Source organism: Larus michahellis, chromosome 23, assembly GCF_964199755.1.
Source record: "Larus michahellis chromosome 23, bLarMic1.1, whole genome shotgun sequence".
NCBI lineage: Eukaryota > Metazoa > Chordata > Aves > Charadriiformes > Laridae > Larus > Larus michahellis.
Genome location: NC_133918.1, coordinates 5,802,871 through 5,820,668, shown reverse-complemented (window position 1 = coordinate 5,820,668; position 17,798 = coordinate 5,802,871). Strand labels below are relative to the sequence as shown.

Here is a 17,798-nt window from a genome sequence, read left to right as displayed (position 1 = left end):
ATATAAAGCACTGGATGTTTGGACGCCATGACAAACCGCACCTGAAGAATCCTTTTTCCGTGTTCATTACAGCAAGGCATCTTCCCTCAAACTGCCTTTCCCCCAGAAAAAGCATAAAAACTTCAGGTAATACAAAAGTGGGCAATTCAAGTCAATTGCTGCGAGTGCCCAAGCCTGGCGTCTCACTACCCGACTGCACCCAGATAAAATTCAAGGTATTTGCTAAAACCTGAGCCCCAGAATCATTTAAATGAGGCCTCTCTCTCCTCAAGTCATGCAGCTGAAGAAATTGAGGCCAAGGAAGTTCCACTAATAGTGCAGTTTGATTTAGAAGCTTGCCAGCACTGCACACTCTCTTAATGATCTCGGTGATGCTGGGGAAAAGTTGCTGGTCAAGGAGGCTAACTTAACGCGAACAAAAATAACACAAGGCGGCAGACACAAGACTAGTTAAAATCTCTCAAAACACAACAATACTGAATTGATTTCTCCTGTAACAGAATGAACACAGCATCAAATGTGTATTTTACCCTTAAATAAAACTTTATTCAACCAAATCCAAGATTATTCCAAAACTATTCCTTTGCATTGACTATAGAATTATTTTTGCCATTTTTCCTATTCAAAATCCCTTACATATTGCTTAGAAAAAAAAATTTCTTATCTTTGAAATTTTAATTTACAAAGCATTTTGTTGGAAAAACAGGAGGCAAGAATCCCATTTTTTTAAATCATCCTTTTCTCCAACAAAACTACATGGAATAGTGAGAAGTTCCACCAACGCTTTGCTCAACGTTATAAAAATGAGAAGCGCGACTTCCAGGGCCGCCAGACAATGGTGACATCAGCAGACACATGACGAGCTGGGAGTGACTAACAACGCAGAGTTTTAAGATTGTGGTCTTCGGGCGTGCTCCGATTCCACCCCGCATACCAGGTACCGCGCTCCCTAAGCCTGGCAAAACAATTTAAAGTTCTCTTTATTTCAGTAAAGTTGAAATAATTTTACTTTGAAGATTTTTGGCTCGGGGACCTAAAGGCTCTGTCCCCCCGGCAGCAAGTGACCCCGCATGCACCGTGTGTTACGGGACAGGCTGACGAGGAGGAACATCTCCTGTCCCTGGAACGTGTTAGAGGAGCTTGCGCAGAAGAACAGGCCACAATCCAATCCCAGGGCTGTATTTTGAAAGCATTATAATCTTTTATAGAAAAAATTGCGTTTCCAGCCAAAAGTCTCTTCCAAGTTAACAGACATGTTTGTGGGTGACTTTCAAGATCCAAATAACCTAGTGGAGGCAACAGAAAAGAAGGAGATGAGAACCGGGTATGACTGGGAACAGTCACGCCAATGCCCTTCCAACTCACACCACCAGCGCACATCTGGCCAGCGGTTTCGCTCCCCCATGCATCAGACCATAAAGCGACCTAAGCGCAAGGGAAGCGGCCTGCTAGCCTGCCTACGGAACCAAAACCTGCTCTTTCCAGACACCATTCTCAAGGCCGACTCCATTCTATTAACTGGTGGGTTTTCTTCCCCCCCTACAATGAAAAACATCCCAAAAGTTAAACTGAAATGCTCCCCCAAATGATATTTTACCGAAGCAACCCACGACAAGGAACATTATATCTACGGCTGTATGACTTACGGGCCGGCAAAGAAGGTTTTCATGCACTACAGGTGGCCACGTTAGCAAAGACCTGTGAGGTCTCTTTGAAGATTGAAATAAAGTAGCAAAATGAAAAGGAATTACGGAACAATAGAGTAAGAGAGAAAAAGATCGGAAAAGAAACATGCCAGAAAAATCCCAACATATACAACTTGCTATAAACAAATGACAAGACGCGTTACTTACACAATCATGCAGAACATCATGAAGACATTCCACAAAGCAATGAAGATTCGAAAATATCTGAGACTCAGCAAAAACTCTCTGATATTATCACCTGAAAATCAAGAGAAGATGACTTTGATGTAAAAAAATACCTAACACACTGACAAATCACATTTTCAACACTGTCTGGAAAACATAAGCAACTCTGACACAGAAAAAAACCCCACAAAAAGTCAGAGAACAAAAACCTGGAAGTTGAAGTTTTAGGTAAATGATGCATACTATGTTCAGTGCATCCCTACTAAGGGCATGTGGGAGAATAAGCAATAAATGATAAATAAAAAGGGCAGGACAGCCCTCCGTGGGAGTTTCCAGCCTTCCTGCCACTTTCAACCAGCACGCAGAGGGACAAAGGAGTAATAAATGTACATACGCACTAGAATGGGAATCAGGCTGTAAGCAGTGTTACCTCTGTACCTACATTCAAACATGCAGAAAGAAGTGTGCATTTTTGTATTTCTCCTCAAATCACTCATTTGGGATCAACAAAGGTTTGCCACGTCTGTACGTAAGCATCATGGGGGAAAATTTCAGGTTGCAATTTAGTAAACCAATTATTCCAGCCACAGCGTAATTCACATCCAAACAAAATGGGGCTGAACTTGTACTTTGTCGCCTTGAAAAAAATGCTTTAAGCGAGAATTTCCTTCAGAAAACACCCGTTCCTGGACGCATTTGTCCCTCCCCGAGCCCTCGGCCCGGGGGCGCGGGCGCAGGCCGGCAGCTCCCGGCGCCCCTCCGTTACCGGTGGTAGGTTCCCTCGCCTCCTCGCCGAAGCCCTCCGTGTCTCTCTTCCTCCTGCGGGACAGCGAGAGGGGATCCGTGTGAGGCGGGGTGAAGGGCCCCCCAAGCCGCCGCCGCCGCCTCCTCCCTCCCTCCCTCCCTCCCTCCCCGTCCCCGCCCGCTCACAGCCTGAAGTTGAGCACGGCGCCCGCGTTCATCAGCAGCGTCCTAAGGGAGAGACAGAGAGAGCCGTCAGGCCCGGCCCAACCGAACCGGGCCGCCGCCGCCGCCGCCACCCCGGGCCCCGTCCCCGCTACCCGCAGAGCAGCAGGTCCCCGATCATGGCGGCGGCTCCGGCGGCGGAAGCGGAAAGGGCGGGCGGGGCGGCGCCTGCGCTCCCGGGGGCGGCGGCGGCACGGGAGCTCCGCGTCCGGGCGGCACCGGCCTCCCGCCGCCGCCACAGCCCCGTTCGAGGCGAGGCCGCGCCCCGGGACGTCCCTCCGGAGGCGGGCCCGGGGGCGGGCCGGGGCTGAGCGGCGGAGGGAGGGAAGGAGGGCGGCCGGCGCTGCCCCGCTGCCGCGGCGCCATGGAGCTGGCGGGGGCCCTGCAGCTCGGGGAGCTGGCGGCCGCCTTCGCCGCCCTGCCCGTCTTCCCGCTCTTCGACACGGCCTACTTCATCGTCTCCGTCCTCTACCTCAAGTACGAGCCAGGTGAGGCGGGGGAGCCCGTCAGGCAGGGCCGGGCCGGGGGCGGGAACGGCGGGGGCCGTACGGGCCTGCTGGGGAAGAGCAGCCACGTGCCCGTCAGGATTTCCGAGGTATAAACCTGACATTTTTGGTGCAGGATCAGGTCATCCCGCCCGCCCGATCCGTGCTTGTCCGTGTCGGCTGTCAGCAGCCGTGGTGTGAGGGGATATGGAGCTGTGAGCCTCCCCGCATTGCTTTTTCCAGAGGTTGACACGTGTGTAAATATAAGGCAGAAAAAAACCCCAAGAACTAGTCACTCTGATTTTGAAAATGTCTTGCATTTTATTTAAGATTGGATCCCAGACACATTGAAGTGTTTAAGTTCAGTCACCAGTTTGCTGCTGTCCCAGGACTCAGCATTACATTTCTGTCCAGCTGCTTGGCTTTTCTGTTTTTGTGGCAACGCTCTTCTATTTATACACAAAAAGGCTGTAAGTAAAACCTGATTGTTTCCCACATTCCAGGCCATGCCATAATCGGTTCTCAGGCCCCTTAACTGACCTTGCTGTTCATTCTCCTGGGCTCATCCGGTGAAGATCGGCAGATCTGCATCTTGCCTTTCACTTTCTGCGCTGTTGCAGCCTGTGCCTTCGCCTTTTCCAAATGCCATCTTCTCTATGTATTTTTATAGCGTTCATACTCTTCATGCTCTGTTTTGAACAGTCTCAGTGTAACTGCCCGGTAACTGAGGGGAAAGGAAAAATCCCCCCTGGAATGATTTTGAAAGGCTGCAGTTGTCAGATCTCCGTGCCGTACGCTCCACATGCTGTTCTATTTAAACTCCATGTAAACAGAAGTGCTGGGTTTTCGACAGCTGTCGATCACTTACAGCTGTCTTCCAGCATTAAGTCCCAAACAGAACACTTAACAGGCAACCCTTAGGAAAATAGCTTTTAAAAATACGTAAGCCCAGTAATCCAGTTGGACTGGGTAAGGCTGGGGTGTGCTTTTCACTAGATTGCTGCACTGCCTCATCCCACAGCTCCTGTGCTGCAGATCAGGGCCAGGGCAGGAATGTCCTGCTTCCTCCTTGGAGACAGCATGGCTTCAGGGAGCCAAAGAAAAACAAGTGTTACTAAATTTAAGCCTCAAGCTGAACTTCAGGTTCCTATAGAACCATCTACGTATCGTGGCTGTTGCAGCTGTCTCGCTTCCACTGGGTTCTCAGCTGGTTCAAATGTCGTTGAGGATGGAAGAGGCTGAGCAGTCAGTTATAGCATGTGCTGATTCACTTACTGCTATTTAAGGTAGGCCACTGTTAGCAACGTTGACATAACGTTTTAGCATTCTCTCTTTTGACTGCCTGTTACTGGCTTACTGACCAGAGTTTGGTATCTGAAACGTTGCACAAAAGACTCTGGAGCCGTTTAAGGTGATGAAACAATCTTACAGGAATTACGTTCTTGGGAGACTTCCTTGAAGAAGTACAGAGGTGGACGAAAATGTCTAGAGGAATAAAAAGAAGGCAAAAGGAGGTTGTGGGAGGAGACCATCGTGTATTACCAAATAGTAACGCTGTTTTAGTATCTAGTTGTATTTTCAAAGGGCATTTCCAAACTAGTACAGGAGCAGGGGAGAATCTTTAAATCCTCAAATAAAGATTAAGAATTACTGTTCTATTCTTACAGGTTATCTTATGAATGAAAGAGCTGAACAGATTGTTCATGAATTCTAGAGGGCACCTAGGTTGAAGCAATGGAGAGAATGGTACTAATATGCATTTTATTTTTAGAGTGTAAAAAGATATTGATTTCAAGGGGAAAATTGTTCTTTCTGATTGCAGTAAGTAGCAGCAAATGCAGAAGAGAAACTCGTAGCTAATTCATACGCTTCTAATGACTCAGTTCATTTGAAACCTCACGGGGGGCCTGCAAGCTCTGACCATACGTGGCATTTCTTGACAGTATCTGGTATTTGTTCAGGCTTCACAGAGTACACGTTTTTGTATTTTGTTTTACAAGCACTTTTCTTTGACTTGTTTTGTTGGAGAACATGCACCGCAAGCCTCTTTCTTAGCGGTTCTTGAAGTTTCAGCTTATTTGCTGAATCCGTCTTCTCAGTTAGAATTTGCTTCACAGGAGCCGTGGAGATGTCTCGTAAGAGCCCTTTTGCCTCCTGGCTTTGTGCTATGCTGCACTGCTTTGGAAGTTACATACTTGCTGATCTGCTACTTGGAGAATCCCCTATTGATTACTTCAGCAATAACTCCAGCGTCATCCTGGCCACAGCAGTCTGGTGAGTCTTTTGCACTTCACCTAATTTATTAAGCACGAGACGCCGCTGGGTGTGCACAAACCCAGCCGGTGTGAAGGGTGGTGTTCTGCTTGTGTCACACACCTGTATTACCTTGCTTGGATTAACTGGGAAAGAAGAGGTGGGGTGAGGTAGACTTCGAGTCTTTTGTATTGCTAGATCTGGTTTGCCGTTTCTGTGACCGGTTGTCCAGTGCTTTGATTATATGGGTTGGGGCCAGTCCAATCGCCAGGCATTTCTATTCATAGCTGCCGCGGCTGAACTGCAGCCAAACCACAAGAGCAGCATGCACTGTCCTGATAGCACAGAGACTAGAAGAGGGGCACATTTGGGGGCACTTTCTTCATTGAGTTAGAGAAGTGTGCACAAATTAACCACAGTTACTCCGAGTTTAATTTCCTCGGTGCGTCTGGGTTGTATGTGCTTTGGCACGACAGACCCAGCATTTCCTTCTCCCTGACATAATTCAGGCTGACACCACAGCACTCTTAATCCTCTCTATACGTCCCAGATCAGGACAAACAAATGGGTCCTTAAACTCTTTGTGGTTTTGTTCCAGGTATTTGATATTCTTCTGTCCCATGAACCTCTTCTACAAGTGTGTTAGCTTTCTGCCTATGAAGCTCATCTTTGTGGCAATGAAGGAGGTGGTCAGAGTTCGCAAAATTGCAGCCGGAGTCCACCATGCTCATCACCGTTACCACCACGGGTGGTTCATCATGATGGCTACCGGCTGGGCCAAAGGTGAAACACGAGATGCTCTTCATGCAGCCGGGAGGCAGCCAGCCCTGCGGGGAGGGATGGGGGGATCTGTGAGCGAGGCTTAAGGTGACCACATCCCTCAGCGCAGGGCAGCAGGCTGGTGGGGGGATGTGGTCAGCTGGCTTCAATCAATCACGTTCCCTAGAACACCGGTATTTATTCGTGCTCGCAGAATGGTTGTCAGTTGAGTCATTATCTGACTTTAACGGGGCCATGGAGAACTGGAGTCACTATCAAATATGGGAGCAGAATTCAGGAATTCTTCCTCCTGTGTTCTATTGCCTCTGGCCTCGCCTGATCTTTTCAGGGGGTTTCTGTCAGTGTTGAAACAGCCTGGTCAGTTTTCCTTTAGCTTTTGTTTGGAGCAGGCTTTGAGCGTCAGTAAATGGAACAGAGGCAAATGCCCTTTTCCTGCATCAGGAAACACTTTTATATAAGAGAGTCTAGAAAGCCCTTGCCCTGCTCTGTTATTTTAGGCTAACTTTTAAATTTGGGAAGAATATCATGAAACTTGTGTTCCCCTTAGGTTGTCCTTATCCCTTGGGGATCTAGAACAGGCAGCAGAGCTCTCCTCTGGCGTGGCAGTTCTAGCTCTTCACTTTTATTGTTTCCCAGGTTCTGGTGTTGCCTTATTGTCTAACTTTGAGCAACTGCTGCGTGGGGTCTGGAAGCCAGAAACAAATGAAATTCTTCGCATGTCCTTGTAAGTAGGTAGCCTGTAAATTCTCTGTCAGACCAAAAGTGGACTTTAAAGAACCATTCAGAACTGGATGCAAACCTTCAGGAAAACTTTATTTCTCTTCTAGCCCTACAAAGGCTAGTCTGTACGGCACAGTCCTCTTCACTCTGCAACAGACTCGCTGGCTCCCTATCTCTGAAGCCAACCTCATCTTCTTTTTCACCATGTTCATGATAGTTTGCAAGGTAAGTTTACAGCAGGTTTGCTGCTAACACATCTACAGAACCAGAGGAAGAATAGACTCAAACTGGGGGGTTCACCTTCCTACGCCACTACTGAGGACATTGGTTGTGCATACCAGGGAAGGTCTCTCAGGAAATCATAGGCTAAATTCTCCATCGTGTTGGCAGTGTGGTAGAAGATCCTTGTGATACAGCCTTGAGCCATGTAGCAGTAGGGACTTTTACCTGGGATAAGTGGAATGCTCCTTACTAGTTAGTATTTCATAGCTGGTGTATGTGATCTTTAAGTATTCACTGTTGCATGGCAGGTTTTCATGACGGCAACTCACTCTCACGCCTCGCCTTTTGCTCCGGTGGAAAGCTTCATCTGCCCAGTTTTCTTTGGCTCTGTTTCCAGTGGACACACTAGTCATCATCATGATCAGCACGGGGCCTCCCATGAGGTTTCCCATCCTCCGCCTCCTCTTGCAAAGTCAAAAGAGGAGCTAAATGAAGGCACAAGGAAACGGAAAGCAAAGAAAGCTGAATAAAAAAGCAACCACACAGTAAATAGGCCAAGAAAATTCTTCCAGAGCTGAGTCTCAAAGCCACCTGTGACCTCCTTTATCCTCCAGTCCTTCTCGCAGACGCCAGAGGAGAGGTGGAAGCCAGGACACTGCCAGGCGGGTCCCTGAATTTCATTTGTGCTCTCTGTGCCGCTGCTTGCTTCTTGGTCTCTGTCTCTCTATTCTGATCATGTTTTCAGGGATTTGCAGATTTGTGCCAGGATGACAAGTGGGTGCCAGTTCCCAAGCTGTCAGCAATTATGGTGCAGCATTTAGAATTGATGTATTTCTCTGTGTTTATTTATCAATGGAGGTAATGGCCTGTGCTCCTGCAACTCCCAAGTTCCTTTGAGTTTGCATTGACCTTTTTGATGTCTACCAAAACAACAAACTGTTTAGACACAATCAATGTGGAAATTGGATTTCATACTCAAGGAAATTAAATGGTCTCATATGAGCCTGATCTAATTTCTCCTAGCTCCCACATCTGCCATATCTCCAATTAATGTGACATTTTATATGCAATAAGGACATCGACTGGTGTCCTGGCCAAACTCCGTTTCTCTCACCTAAGTTCTCTCTGATTCCTAATGGACAGAACATTGTCACTTTCTTAACTACGTCTGTGTTTGCAAGAGCTCTGAAGCTGTGAAACGCTCCGAGTGCGATGTATGGGTACTGTTGTTATTCTAAACTGTTGGGTAGCGTTGCTGCACGTTGTTAATAATAGCGTGTCCCACCTCAAACCTGATCATATTTAACCAGGGGAGAAGCACGGTTCTGGTCTGTTTGTAATCCTGTGGGATACAAGAAGGGTGTGTGAGTGTAAATAAGTATTTATTACTATTTATTTATAACTGCCAGGGCACTTAATTAATGGACCTGAAACTGGCTTTTTTAAAATGTTGCATCTTTGTATAGAGAATGGGGTACTTCTAGGTATGGTCCTACGCCCCCAGCCATGTGCTGGGTTGTGCTTGCAGCACTGATTTCCATGTGCTGAAGGACAGCCCGAACACTCACGGGGTGCAGGAAGGAATATTTCCTGTATTCCCAAATTAAGGTATGAGGGCTGAAGAAGCAGATTTCACACCAGCTGATTAAAACTACTTTAAAGGACTGATAAACGCACACCAGCTGAAGATATCGATTATCCTTTGTTACGTCCCTTTTGGCCAAACTCCTGCTCTGTGAAAGCAGCTAGTGTCCCATGAGTGAAGAATACGAAATGCCTTGCCTGGCTCAGGGAGGAGCCTGTCAGTTCGTTCATGTTCTGCTTAGTGAATACTGGCTTTTAGGCTAGTTTTAAGCTGTTCTTAGAACTGATTTTGTTCTTAAAAGTGTCACCTTGAGCATTGCACCCAAAAGACCAGAATTTTTTCTGAGGTTTTTGTAATCACCAAGGCCTGGGATCGCTGCGGTGAAAATGGCACGTGTGGGGGTGTAGCAGCGTGTTGCCATCCCTCGCAGTAAGGTTTGCTGCTGTCAGCTTGCAACTGAGAATATAAATAGGATGATTTAAGAAAAGCGTTTTTATTTTTTTGTGCGTCCCCGTTCAAAACTGGAATTGATGGTTAACTAAAAATAAAAAAATATTCTTGTATACAAGCAGATGAAAGCCAGTACAAAAGGTCAAATGATTTGTGGGCTTGGGTTTTGACAGTGCCTTAATTCTGTGAGTTTCCCTCCCCTCCAGTAGAAGACAGGAATTCTGCCTGACAACTCAGCTGTCTGGTTTTGCAGATACTGGTCTACTGAAACCTGATGTATCACAAGCATGCACAAGACTATAAATGTTTTATGAGATGTCTGATTCAAGGGGAATTTTGTTTTATAAAAGCTGTCAACAAATAAAAATTGTGAAGTGACTCTGATTGTCCACTGTCGCTCGAGGAAAGAGGTGTGTTTCTTTTACTCTCGCCAGTCTCAGAAGCCACACGCTCCTTGATCTACGTAAAGTCTCCTCGACCCGATGACAAAATGATTCTACCTGAAGAGAGAGATCAGACGTTGATACGCCCTGCAAGTATGTCTGAGCCTGTTCTAAATGGAAACAACATGGTAAAAGGTCCGTTGCTTTTGTTGTATTTGTAGTGTTGTCGTCCAGGCACTTCCTGAGATTTCAGGGAGGGAAATAAGGAACCTTGTCTTCCTTTGGTGTTTATTACCGTTGATTCTGTCTTTCCTTTTGTCACTACAAGAAGGAGGAGGACACTGACCTGGGACAGGTAAATACACACACACACAATTCCAGCATATTTACATGGAGTTTCAGTATTCCTGTTTAAAACTGAAATCTGCCTGGCTCACTAAATGAGGACCTGCAAAGGTCTGTTTATTTTCTGAAGGGTTTCACTTGTCTCCCCCCAGATCTAACGCTTTTGAAACTTTTATTAATACTCCTTAATTTATCAGAGCAGTTGAGAATACAAGTTACGTTGGAGTGTGGGATTTAAAGTCTCTGTATGACCCAACCAGGGGAAAAATGGCTCAGTGCAAACCTGAAAAAAGCACTAGAAAGTTTCACGTGGTTTACCCATTCTCCTCTCCTGTGACACCCGTTTCGGTGTTATGAACAGATTTTGCTCAGGAGCTAGACGGAACGATAAACACGAGCAGGCTGATGAGAGCAGGCGTTTCATGTGCTGTGAAAAACCCTGCGATGTCTCGGACTGCTGCGCTGTGTTGGCCGCGCGGAACGTCCCCGGCTCCAAACTGCGCTGCAGCACAGGGCCCGAGAGGAGCGCGCCAGGGCTTAGACTTCCACGGGACAGACGTCATTCCCTCCAAAGATGTTCTGATCTGATAACTCCTGATACTAACTCGAGTGAGATGTGGCTAAATTTAGCAATAGGTTTAATCCTCAAAGAGGCCCTGGTTGCCTGATGGAAAAAGCAAAGTGTTTCAGTTGCTGCGCTCAGCATTTCTTCTCGATTGACAGGTTTCCCTTTTCTCTTACACAGAGTGAGCCAAACCCAGCGGCTACAGCTTTTTCCTCGTCAAAGATCAGCTTCACAGAGAGGGAAAGCTCTGCAGCCCTTACTGTGGTTGTAGAAAAAAACCCCACAGGATAATTTTACAGAAAGCATAAATAATTCTTCAGAGTGGATGAACTGAAGGAAAAAAAATGGGAGGCCAAAGGAAAGAATTTCTGTAGGGAAGAGCTTTTGCGAGAAAGGGCAAAGCCAACCCAACAGCGCACCGAGGCAGAGCAACCAGTGTTCTCCTTTTCCTCTTTTTATTATTAATGACAGCACATACATTCTTCCATGTTTTATCCAAACAGCAACCAAATTAGGTAACCCAGCTAAGCGGAAAGACCCAGAAGATAGAGACGGATGTCACCTTGGCCATCTCCTGAGCAACAGAGAAGTTGTTCCTTTTAACCCCTGCCAGGTGATCAGCTGCCAACTGCCTGCTTCCTCCCGCAGCCTATTTCATGTCTGTGTGGGGCTTTAAAGCTGTAAAGCACCAGGTGAGTGCTGAGAGTCTGGGTCCAAATAGCGCATAGGACACACAGGGGCATTAAAAATTACAGCTTTATGCATTTCACAGTAGCACATCTTTATTTGGGCCCTTAGCTATAATTGTCTGCTTTATGGTTCTCGTGCTATTCTTTAAAGGACCTGACTGGCTACTGTAAGACACACGGCGGAGGATTGTACGAAGGTAGGGCTGGTAGAGCACGCATTCCCTACGACTGTAGATACCCAGCTTTTTACTGCAGCAAGGCTTTTTCTCTCAAGATATTTTAGGTCTTTGCCAAAATAATGAGAAATCAGAATATACATCCATAAAAGACTTCCCAGAGAGCTGCCAAGGAGAGTTTGGATTTTGTACGAGCTGCTTCCACCTCTACTAGGAAGACGGGACACTGAGAAGGTGACCACCAGCAATGGGGAGAATACACCATCGATACCAAAGCCGAGAGCGCCACCGGGCACAGAGGGCTGATATCTGCCTCTTTAGGGTGCTCTCGCTATTGGCCCCAAGGAGAACCCCTTTGTCCCGTGTGCCCATCCACTGTAAGGAAAGGCCAGTTCAAGGGGTTTGGATTTCATCAGACACCAACAGCGTGGTTCGTTCTTGGTAAACACCCACAAAATTCCCTCCCAGCTAAGAATTTAATCCTGCTCTCATGTGGTCTGTAGAGGCGGCAGCCCGGGAGCAAGCTGGGGGGGGGAAGATGGCTCACGGAACAGACAGACGGTGAGAAAACAGTCCCCTGTCATGCCAGAGCTCACCCTGCCATCGCGACGCACAGTTACTACTCACTTCAGCTCTGCAGTGACATTTCTGACAAAAGGGAGATGCCGATAGTGCTAAGATCCACAATCAGGCGTGGCTCTGAGTCTGGGCTCTCTCTTTTACACTTGTGCATTTGCATCCTTCAAACGCTATCCCTAGAAAAAGTACCATTTATAATATTTTCTATCATGTCCCTTATCTGTTTCCTGTATGTTCCAAAAGAGAACGTGGGGAGGAAATTTCGTAGAGAGCTTTCAAATGTAACCCATTAGGAAGAATTGGTGTGAGACAGTGATTCTGTCTTAGCTTTAGGGTACAGGTAGGCTAAAGACGTGGAATGCAGGAAAACAGGTCTGATATGTTTAGAGGCTTGAACATTTTTATAGCCTGAGGAAATCCAGAATCTCACTGGAAAAGATTTGCTTGGTTGATTTTGTTTGGTTTTGATCTGCAAATTACAGAAAGCTCACCAGAAAGCGTACCACATGCGCTGCATTCCTGCCGAAAGCAAGCTGCTGCTTTTCCAATTATCCCAGCCCCTGATGCTTCTCAATCGAGCTGGTAGATTTTGACTTTCCAAAAAAAGATCTGCTAGTTTGGGGACTTCTGGTCCCACTGCAACCAACCGCTGGAACCAATGAGTGAGTTAATTTTCTTTGATTTGTGACAAGAATTGGTGCAATCAGTAATAACGACAGGTACGTGCAGCATGAGATGCATGTAGCGCATCACAGATTGCCGTGCCGTGAAGAACAGGCTGAAAATCCACGACTTTAGAGTCCTAAAGTTGGCTTAAATTAGATTTAGACTAATGTAGGCTAAACCCTAATGTAGGCTCTCTGTAATGGTTGTCTCTTAAGGTAAGATGCTTCGTCTCCCTGCCGGTTTGATTTATGACAGATTAGGATGTCGGTTAATCTCCTCCTACTTGGCTGGATAACTGTGGAGATTAATCAAGTATTGTCAGCAAAAGGAACCCATAAATACAGATTACTAATTTTTCTTTAATTATTGCTCTGTATGCCAGAGGGATACAGAGGGAGTACAGACAAGGACAGACACCGGCCTCTTAAATCTCATTTCATGAGAGAAACAGAAAAACTGCAGCAGCTGCTCTGGCTGATACGGGCTTTCTCTGACATGCTCGGTTCAGTTTCCTGAAAAAGGCAAAACCCCACAGAAATAATAGATTATGCTCTCCTGTGAGAAAATGGGGAAGCAGAAAGCGGTTGCGAGCAAGTGAATCTGCTCGGCTGCTGTAGCACCATCTCTGTTTCCACAGGGCATGGAGAAAGCAGCATTTCTTACGGGAAAAGCTACACTGAGCAAATACAGAAGCACATACTGAAACAAACTGAAATAGCAACGTGCTGTGAATGTTGGGAACGAGACCTGCATGGAAGAAAGACACTGAAAAGCACGCTCCGTGAACGTCAGGTGGAGACACCCGCTCTGTTAGGGCCTCGCTGAGATGGTTGCACCAGTAGCCTCCTCTCCCTGTGCGTTCCAAGGACATTTGGACAAAGATGTTATTTTTTCCACTTGTTCTCTGTTGACTTTGTAAATTATTACATTTTTCTTTCTGCCTTCTCCCATGTGCTGCTCTTTTGGGCATGGTACCCTGGTCCAAACCTAGCCACAAAGAAGTAAATATTTATTGTGCACGGTTTAAATGCCTTTTAGTAAATTCACTCTTGCACAACTTGACAGAAGGCAAATAGCATCAGGGCACCGACATACTCCCTGGGTGTTAAGAAACCTACTTTAAATGGCTGAGTGTCTGAACCATAAAGGATACTAGTACTAGGAGGCTTACGTGATGCTGAAATACAGAGATAATTATCTCTAAAATATTCAAGGGTAGTGAACAAAGGGACCTCAGGTGTACAGCACCTGATAGGGAGCACATTTAGTGCTTAGAAAGAGACCCTGGGGATCCTGCCCAAGTGACAAACACTGGTTGCTATAGAGATATCTGTCCTCCTCAAACACAGATGGATCGCTCCAGCATGCGCTGAAGTTTCACCGCATCTCAGTGCAGACAGTCAACCATCCCTACTCTCCCTGTCAAAGTAGCTGGAACTTCCCCAGGCTTTCCTCAAAAGAAGGAGCAAGCCAGCTTTCTGCAGAGAGGCACCGCTGTCACCGGTGTCACTGCCATTAGTCATCTCCTCTCTAACGAGCGGTCTCTGCGGAGGAGAGCTCGGGGAGCACAGAGAGCAGCATGAGCTTCAGCCCACATACACGCCAGGATCTTCTCTGCAGGAAGATGGTTCCGCTTCCTTTCCAGCCCTCCAGCCTGGTCCGAATCTTCATCAGCTCAGTTTTTGCAGGTAAATAAGCTGAAAAGCCCAGAAGCTGCCGAATGCATCAGGCGCTCTCGCTGCTAGACTCTGCAAAGCCTTGCCATGTGGTGAGGCTGCTGTGCCGAGCAGAAAAGCTGTAAGCTGGCAGCTTCATCTGAAAGCGAAGGCGCCTGTAATCTGCTGCGTTTTATATACAGCTTTATTCTGGCACACCCGATTCGCACTTAAAACATGTCAGCGATGGCAGAATTCTGCATTAGTTCAGGAACTAATGGCATTTGCAGTGAAGCCAAATTCACCCTCGGCTTGCTGCAGCGCGATGCCTCTGCACAAACGGCAGCAAAATTCGCAGGTTCTCCCGAATCCCTGGGCAACACACATTTGCTTCCCATCCGCCACTCCAACAGCAAGAAATATTTGTGCAGAACTTCTCTTCTTGGACAATATCCAAATATTTCCCACTTCCTCTGCCTACTGGGACACAGTTGCCAGCCTGAGCTCCTGAAGTGGTAACTGGCAGTGGGCAGCAATGACTCAGATTTTCAGGAATTACAAAACTCAGTTTCCCCTTCTTCTGAAAATCCTTCGCTCTCTCTCCATCTTTAAATAAGAAACCATAGGCTTAGACAGGCTCTCAATTCCACAAAAAAATGCCTTCCAAAGAAAGCAAGCACTGCAGCATCTCCTCCAGCAGGAGGTAAGGCGATGACACGCTGTTCGGACAGCGAGGTGTTTCCAGCCGAAGCAGACGGGTCAGCATTTACAGAAATCGTTACCATTGCGGTTTCTGGAAGGAACGTGTCAGAACTACAGACAAACTGAAATTAGTGGCCATAGAAGGACACAGCTAGTGTTAAGATTTTACCTACAACACCTGCCCAAGTTGTGGTAGATCTCATGTGTTTTCAGGACCCGTTTGGGGATGAAGGATGTGACCTGTGATTGGATTTTCAGCAGGAGACAGGGTTATAAGTTAAACACTCTCACAGTAAGGTTTGGAATTCGTGTGGGCTGGAGAGTAAAGCGACACAAGGACTTCCCGTAACTACTGCAACCTTGGTGAGAGCTAATGAATTATTCCAGGGGTATTACGCTACAAGTGCTTGCTCCCCGCTGGGCAGCAGGGCAGACATGATAATTCCTAACCCAAGGGAGCCCTTTCCTCATCTGACGCTGGCACAGACTTCATCAGTGATCACTTTTCACTTAGAACAGTCCCAAGGAAAGCTGCAGATACAGCCATTCCCCACCCTAATTTTAGCGTTCCCTCTTGTACTACTTTATCACATGATTATGGAGTGCCATGAATTTGTACATAATTTCGGGTAGCAAATATTCCAGTTCTGAAGAAATAATAATCTCATATGATAAAACATATGTAAATAGAAAAACACCTTTTATATTCTCCACGTCTTTTAATTTTGCAGGTGTGAGAAGTATCCATGAGTATAAGATCAGTGCGCAGGAGAGGGCGCGTGCATGCGGGTGCGGGGCGTGAGCACACACGCTTGTGTTCGTGTGCATATCTGTGCTAACCTTTTCTCCTACCTGGTTTGTCCTCTTAATTTACCCTAAATTTACCTAGTTTGTTGTTTAATTCCGTGAATATGTCACTTAAAAGGCGTCACCAGGATTTTTCTAGAAAGTGGTAATCTCTCTTGTAAAAAGCACAGCAGGGCAAGCGGCCATAAAAATTTCAAGACTTGACTCTGTAGGAAAAGATTCCCTGTGGGTAGAATTGCCTCTTATTGTGGCTATTTATCACTGCCGAGATGGCCAACAGTGTGGCTGAGTGGTCCTAAAACAGGATGGATTTGCCACAGAAAGATGTAAGAAGTATATTTTTCTGGAGCGGTGCTGCTGTATTGTATTCTGTAACTATGCAATCCAAAATTTCCAGATACAGAGCTTCCATATTAATAAATAAAACCACAGTGTGACAAGCCGGTATGTAACCTTGAAAATGCACTCGCATCAGTAACGGGCACAAGCCTTGCAGCATCTGGAAACCACAGTTTTACAAGACTTAACCACAATGCCATCTATATGAAACTCGGCATAGATGAGATGATAGCAACACCGACCGCATCTTCAGTGCAAGGTCTAGAATGACAAGGAGACAACCCGGCTCCAAATTCCTAACTTCTGGTGTGCTGCACAAATCCTTCCATGCAGACATGGCTGCGGAAAGAGAGACCCTCCTGGAGAAAGCGCACCCCGCAGCACAGGCCTTCTGCCAGAAACACAGCCTAATGCTTGAGGTAAAGCACTTCTCTCCTGTCTATCCTTGTCCTAAGGCCACCACAATATGTGATGGAGGAAAAGCCTCCGAAATGGTCATAGGTTTTTCATCTCTTCAGAAGCCTCCTAGGAGTCAAATACTGCTGTACTGATTTCCTAGAACTTTTGTATTAAGTATAGTTCTGTGCTTGAGCTGTATGGATTTCCAGAGTTAGGTGGCTGACCGTCTTCAAGCACTTGGACACATGGATACAGGTGTATCATCATCCTTTTGTTTCTGTGTTCAATTGGAAAAAAAGTTCCGTGGATAAATTCCACTGGGTATACTACAGGGGTAGTTGAGCTAGTCCTAATTATACTAATTAGCACAGAACTCTAGCATAAAAGGGGCTATTGAAATGTGGGGTATCCTTCTCTTCTATGATAGAAGATAGGCTCGAAATATTGCAGCAAATAACCTACAGTCTTGAGGTTCCTTATCCTGAAAGACTAAGTTGCTTACTTGGTCATCCATGGTCCAAATCCCAAGCCTTTCACAGGAGAGAGAAATCCCTACCGAGTGATTTGGAATATCTCAGTGTCTCTCGCAGAGTCCCAGTAATCAAAGTTGCATACCACTAGTGTTCAGACTGACCTAAAAATTAAACCTGATAGAATGACTTAGTTTTCCCACGTCACTGTTTTTATGATCGTATCGATGAGTCTAAGAATATTAAAAAAAATATTTTTGTGCAGGTAATTGACTTGAGATGGGGTATTCTGAGCTTGTAGACTCCGATCACAGAAACACACAACTCTCTCTGGAGGAAATCAAAGCTTGTCAGAAACTGTCAGCTGGTCCCACCATCATCGTAAGTGCCAGCACTGCGGTGCGTACTCCATCCCTGTGGCTAAAGTGAGACACAGAGCGGGCCGCACACACTCAAAGGTCTACTGGACAACACGGTGGTTTTCCAAAGTAATTAGCCTGCCTGAGCAGCTTCACGAAGCAGCTAGCTGATGGGGCTGAGGTGTCAATAACTGCCAGGAGTCCCTAAAAGACAAAAGGAGCCCCCCCAGACACACACAGAGTCCAGCCCTGAACAGAGAGTCTCTTCAGAGCAGAAGGTAACAGGGCTGTGTGTATTAACTAGCGGCTATAAGAGGCAGATGGAGATACAC

General features: G+C 46.5%; 3 protein-coding genes and 3 long non-coding RNA genes across 8 annotated transcripts in view; 3 read left to right on the top strand and 3 right to left on the bottom strand.

Annotated features, from left to right (window-relative positions):
* Positions 1 to 520: 520 nt before the first annotated feature.
* On the bottom strand, positions 521 to 3,066 carry SMIM7 (small integral membrane protein 7). The gene is made up of 5 exons (XM_074565901.1): positions 2,933 to 3,066; positions 2,802 to 2,843; positions 2,638 to 2,690; positions 1,854 to 1,944; positions 521 to 1,286 (listed from the first exon to the last, which is right to left on the bottom strand). Exons 1-5 carry the CDS (start codon positions 2,956 to 2,958, stop codon positions 1,271 to 1,273), a joined length of 228 nt encoding a protein of 75 aa, XP_074422002.1. The 5' UTR covers positions 2,959 to 3,066; the 3' UTR covers positions 521 to 1,270.
* Positions 3,067 to 3,140: 74 nt separating this feature from the next.
* Positions 3,141 to 9,711, top strand: TMEM38A (transmembrane protein 38A). Of its 3 annotated transcripts, none has more exons than XM_074565899.1 (6): positions 3,141 to 3,314; positions 5,440 to 5,596; positions 6,174 to 6,358; positions 6,992 to 7,079; positions 7,183 to 7,300; positions 7,606 to 9,711. In XM_074565899.1, exons 2-6 carry the CDS (start codon positions 5,451 to 5,453, stop codon positions 7,825 to 7,827), a joined length of 759 nt encoding a protein of 252 aa, XP_074422000.1. In that variant the 5' UTR covers positions 3,141 to 3,314; positions 5,440 to 5,450; the 3' UTR covers positions 7,828 to 9,711. The 3 variants fall into 3 exon arrangements, with proteins under 3 accessions (XP_074422000.1, XP_074421999.1, XP_074422001.1); XM_074565898.1 differs by having other exon boundaries at positions 3,148 to 3,325; XM_074565900.1 differs by lacking the exon at positions 3,141 to 3,314 and adding an exon at positions 3,826 to 4,608.
* On the bottom strand, positions 3,621 to 4,001 carry LOC141734314 (uncharacterized). The gene is made up of 2 exons (XR_012584498.1): positions 3,863 to 4,001; positions 3,621 to 3,771 (listed from the first exon to the last, which is right to left on the bottom strand). It is a non-coding gene; the product is annotated as an uncharacterized LOC141734314 (long non-coding RNA).
* A 1,417-nt stretch (positions 9,712 to 11,128) lies between the features above and the next one.
* LOC141734311 (uncharacterized) lies at positions 11,129 to 13,680 on the top strand. The gene is made up of 3 exons (XR_012584496.1): positions 11,129 to 11,317; positions 11,466 to 11,511; positions 11,589 to 13,680. It is a non-coding gene; the product is annotated as an uncharacterized LOC141734311 (long non-coding RNA).
* The window catches only part of LOC141734312 (uncharacterized), a 15,447-nt gene continuing 10,725 nt past the window's right edge, over positions 13,077 to 17,798 (bottom strand). The window contains exon 5 of the long non-coding RNA XR_012584497.1: positions 13,077 to 13,247. This is a non-coding gene — a long non-coding RNA (uncharacterized LOC141734312). The remainder of the gene's footprint in view (positions 13,248 to 17,798) is intronic.
* NWD1 (NACHT and WD repeat domain containing 1) overlaps positions 16,402 to 17,798 on the top strand; it is an 11,651-nt gene continuing 10,254 nt past the window's right edge. The window contains 3 exon segments of the mRNA XM_074565902.1: positions 16,402 to 16,657; positions 17,373 to 17,403; positions 17,406 to 17,488. Coding sequence (XP_074422003.1) covers positions 16,505 to 16,657; positions 17,373 to 17,403; positions 17,406 to 17,488 — 267 coding nt within the window. The 5' untranslated portion in view covers positions 16,402 to 16,504.

Bases quoted from the DNA above. Each gene is read 5' to 3' on its own strand.
- SMIM7 (XM_074565901.1), bottom strand. From the start codon at position 2,958: ATGATCGGGGACCTGCTGCTCTGCGG. The intron at 2,691-2,801 runs GTGAGCGGGCGG...GCTGTCCCGCAG, and splicing joins GCCGTGCTCAACTTCAGGCT to GAGGAAGAGAGACACGGAGG. The intron at 1,945-2,637 runs GTAACGGAGGGG...CTTGATTTTCAG, and splicing joins GGCGAGGGAACCTACCACCG to GTGATAATATCAGAGAGTTT.
- TMEM38A (XM_074565898.1), top strand. From the start codon at position 3,202: ATGGAGCTGGCGGGGGCCCTGCAGCTCGGGGAGCTGGCGGCCGCCTTC. The intron at 3,326-5,439 runs GTGAGGCGGGGG...TTTGCTTCACAG, and splicing joins CTACCTCAAGTACGAGCCAG to GAGCCGTGGAGATGTCTCGT. The intron at 6,359-6,991 runs GTGAAACACGAG...ATTGTTTCCCAG, and splicing joins GGCTACCGGCTGGGCCAAAG to GTTCTGGTGTTGCCTTATTG.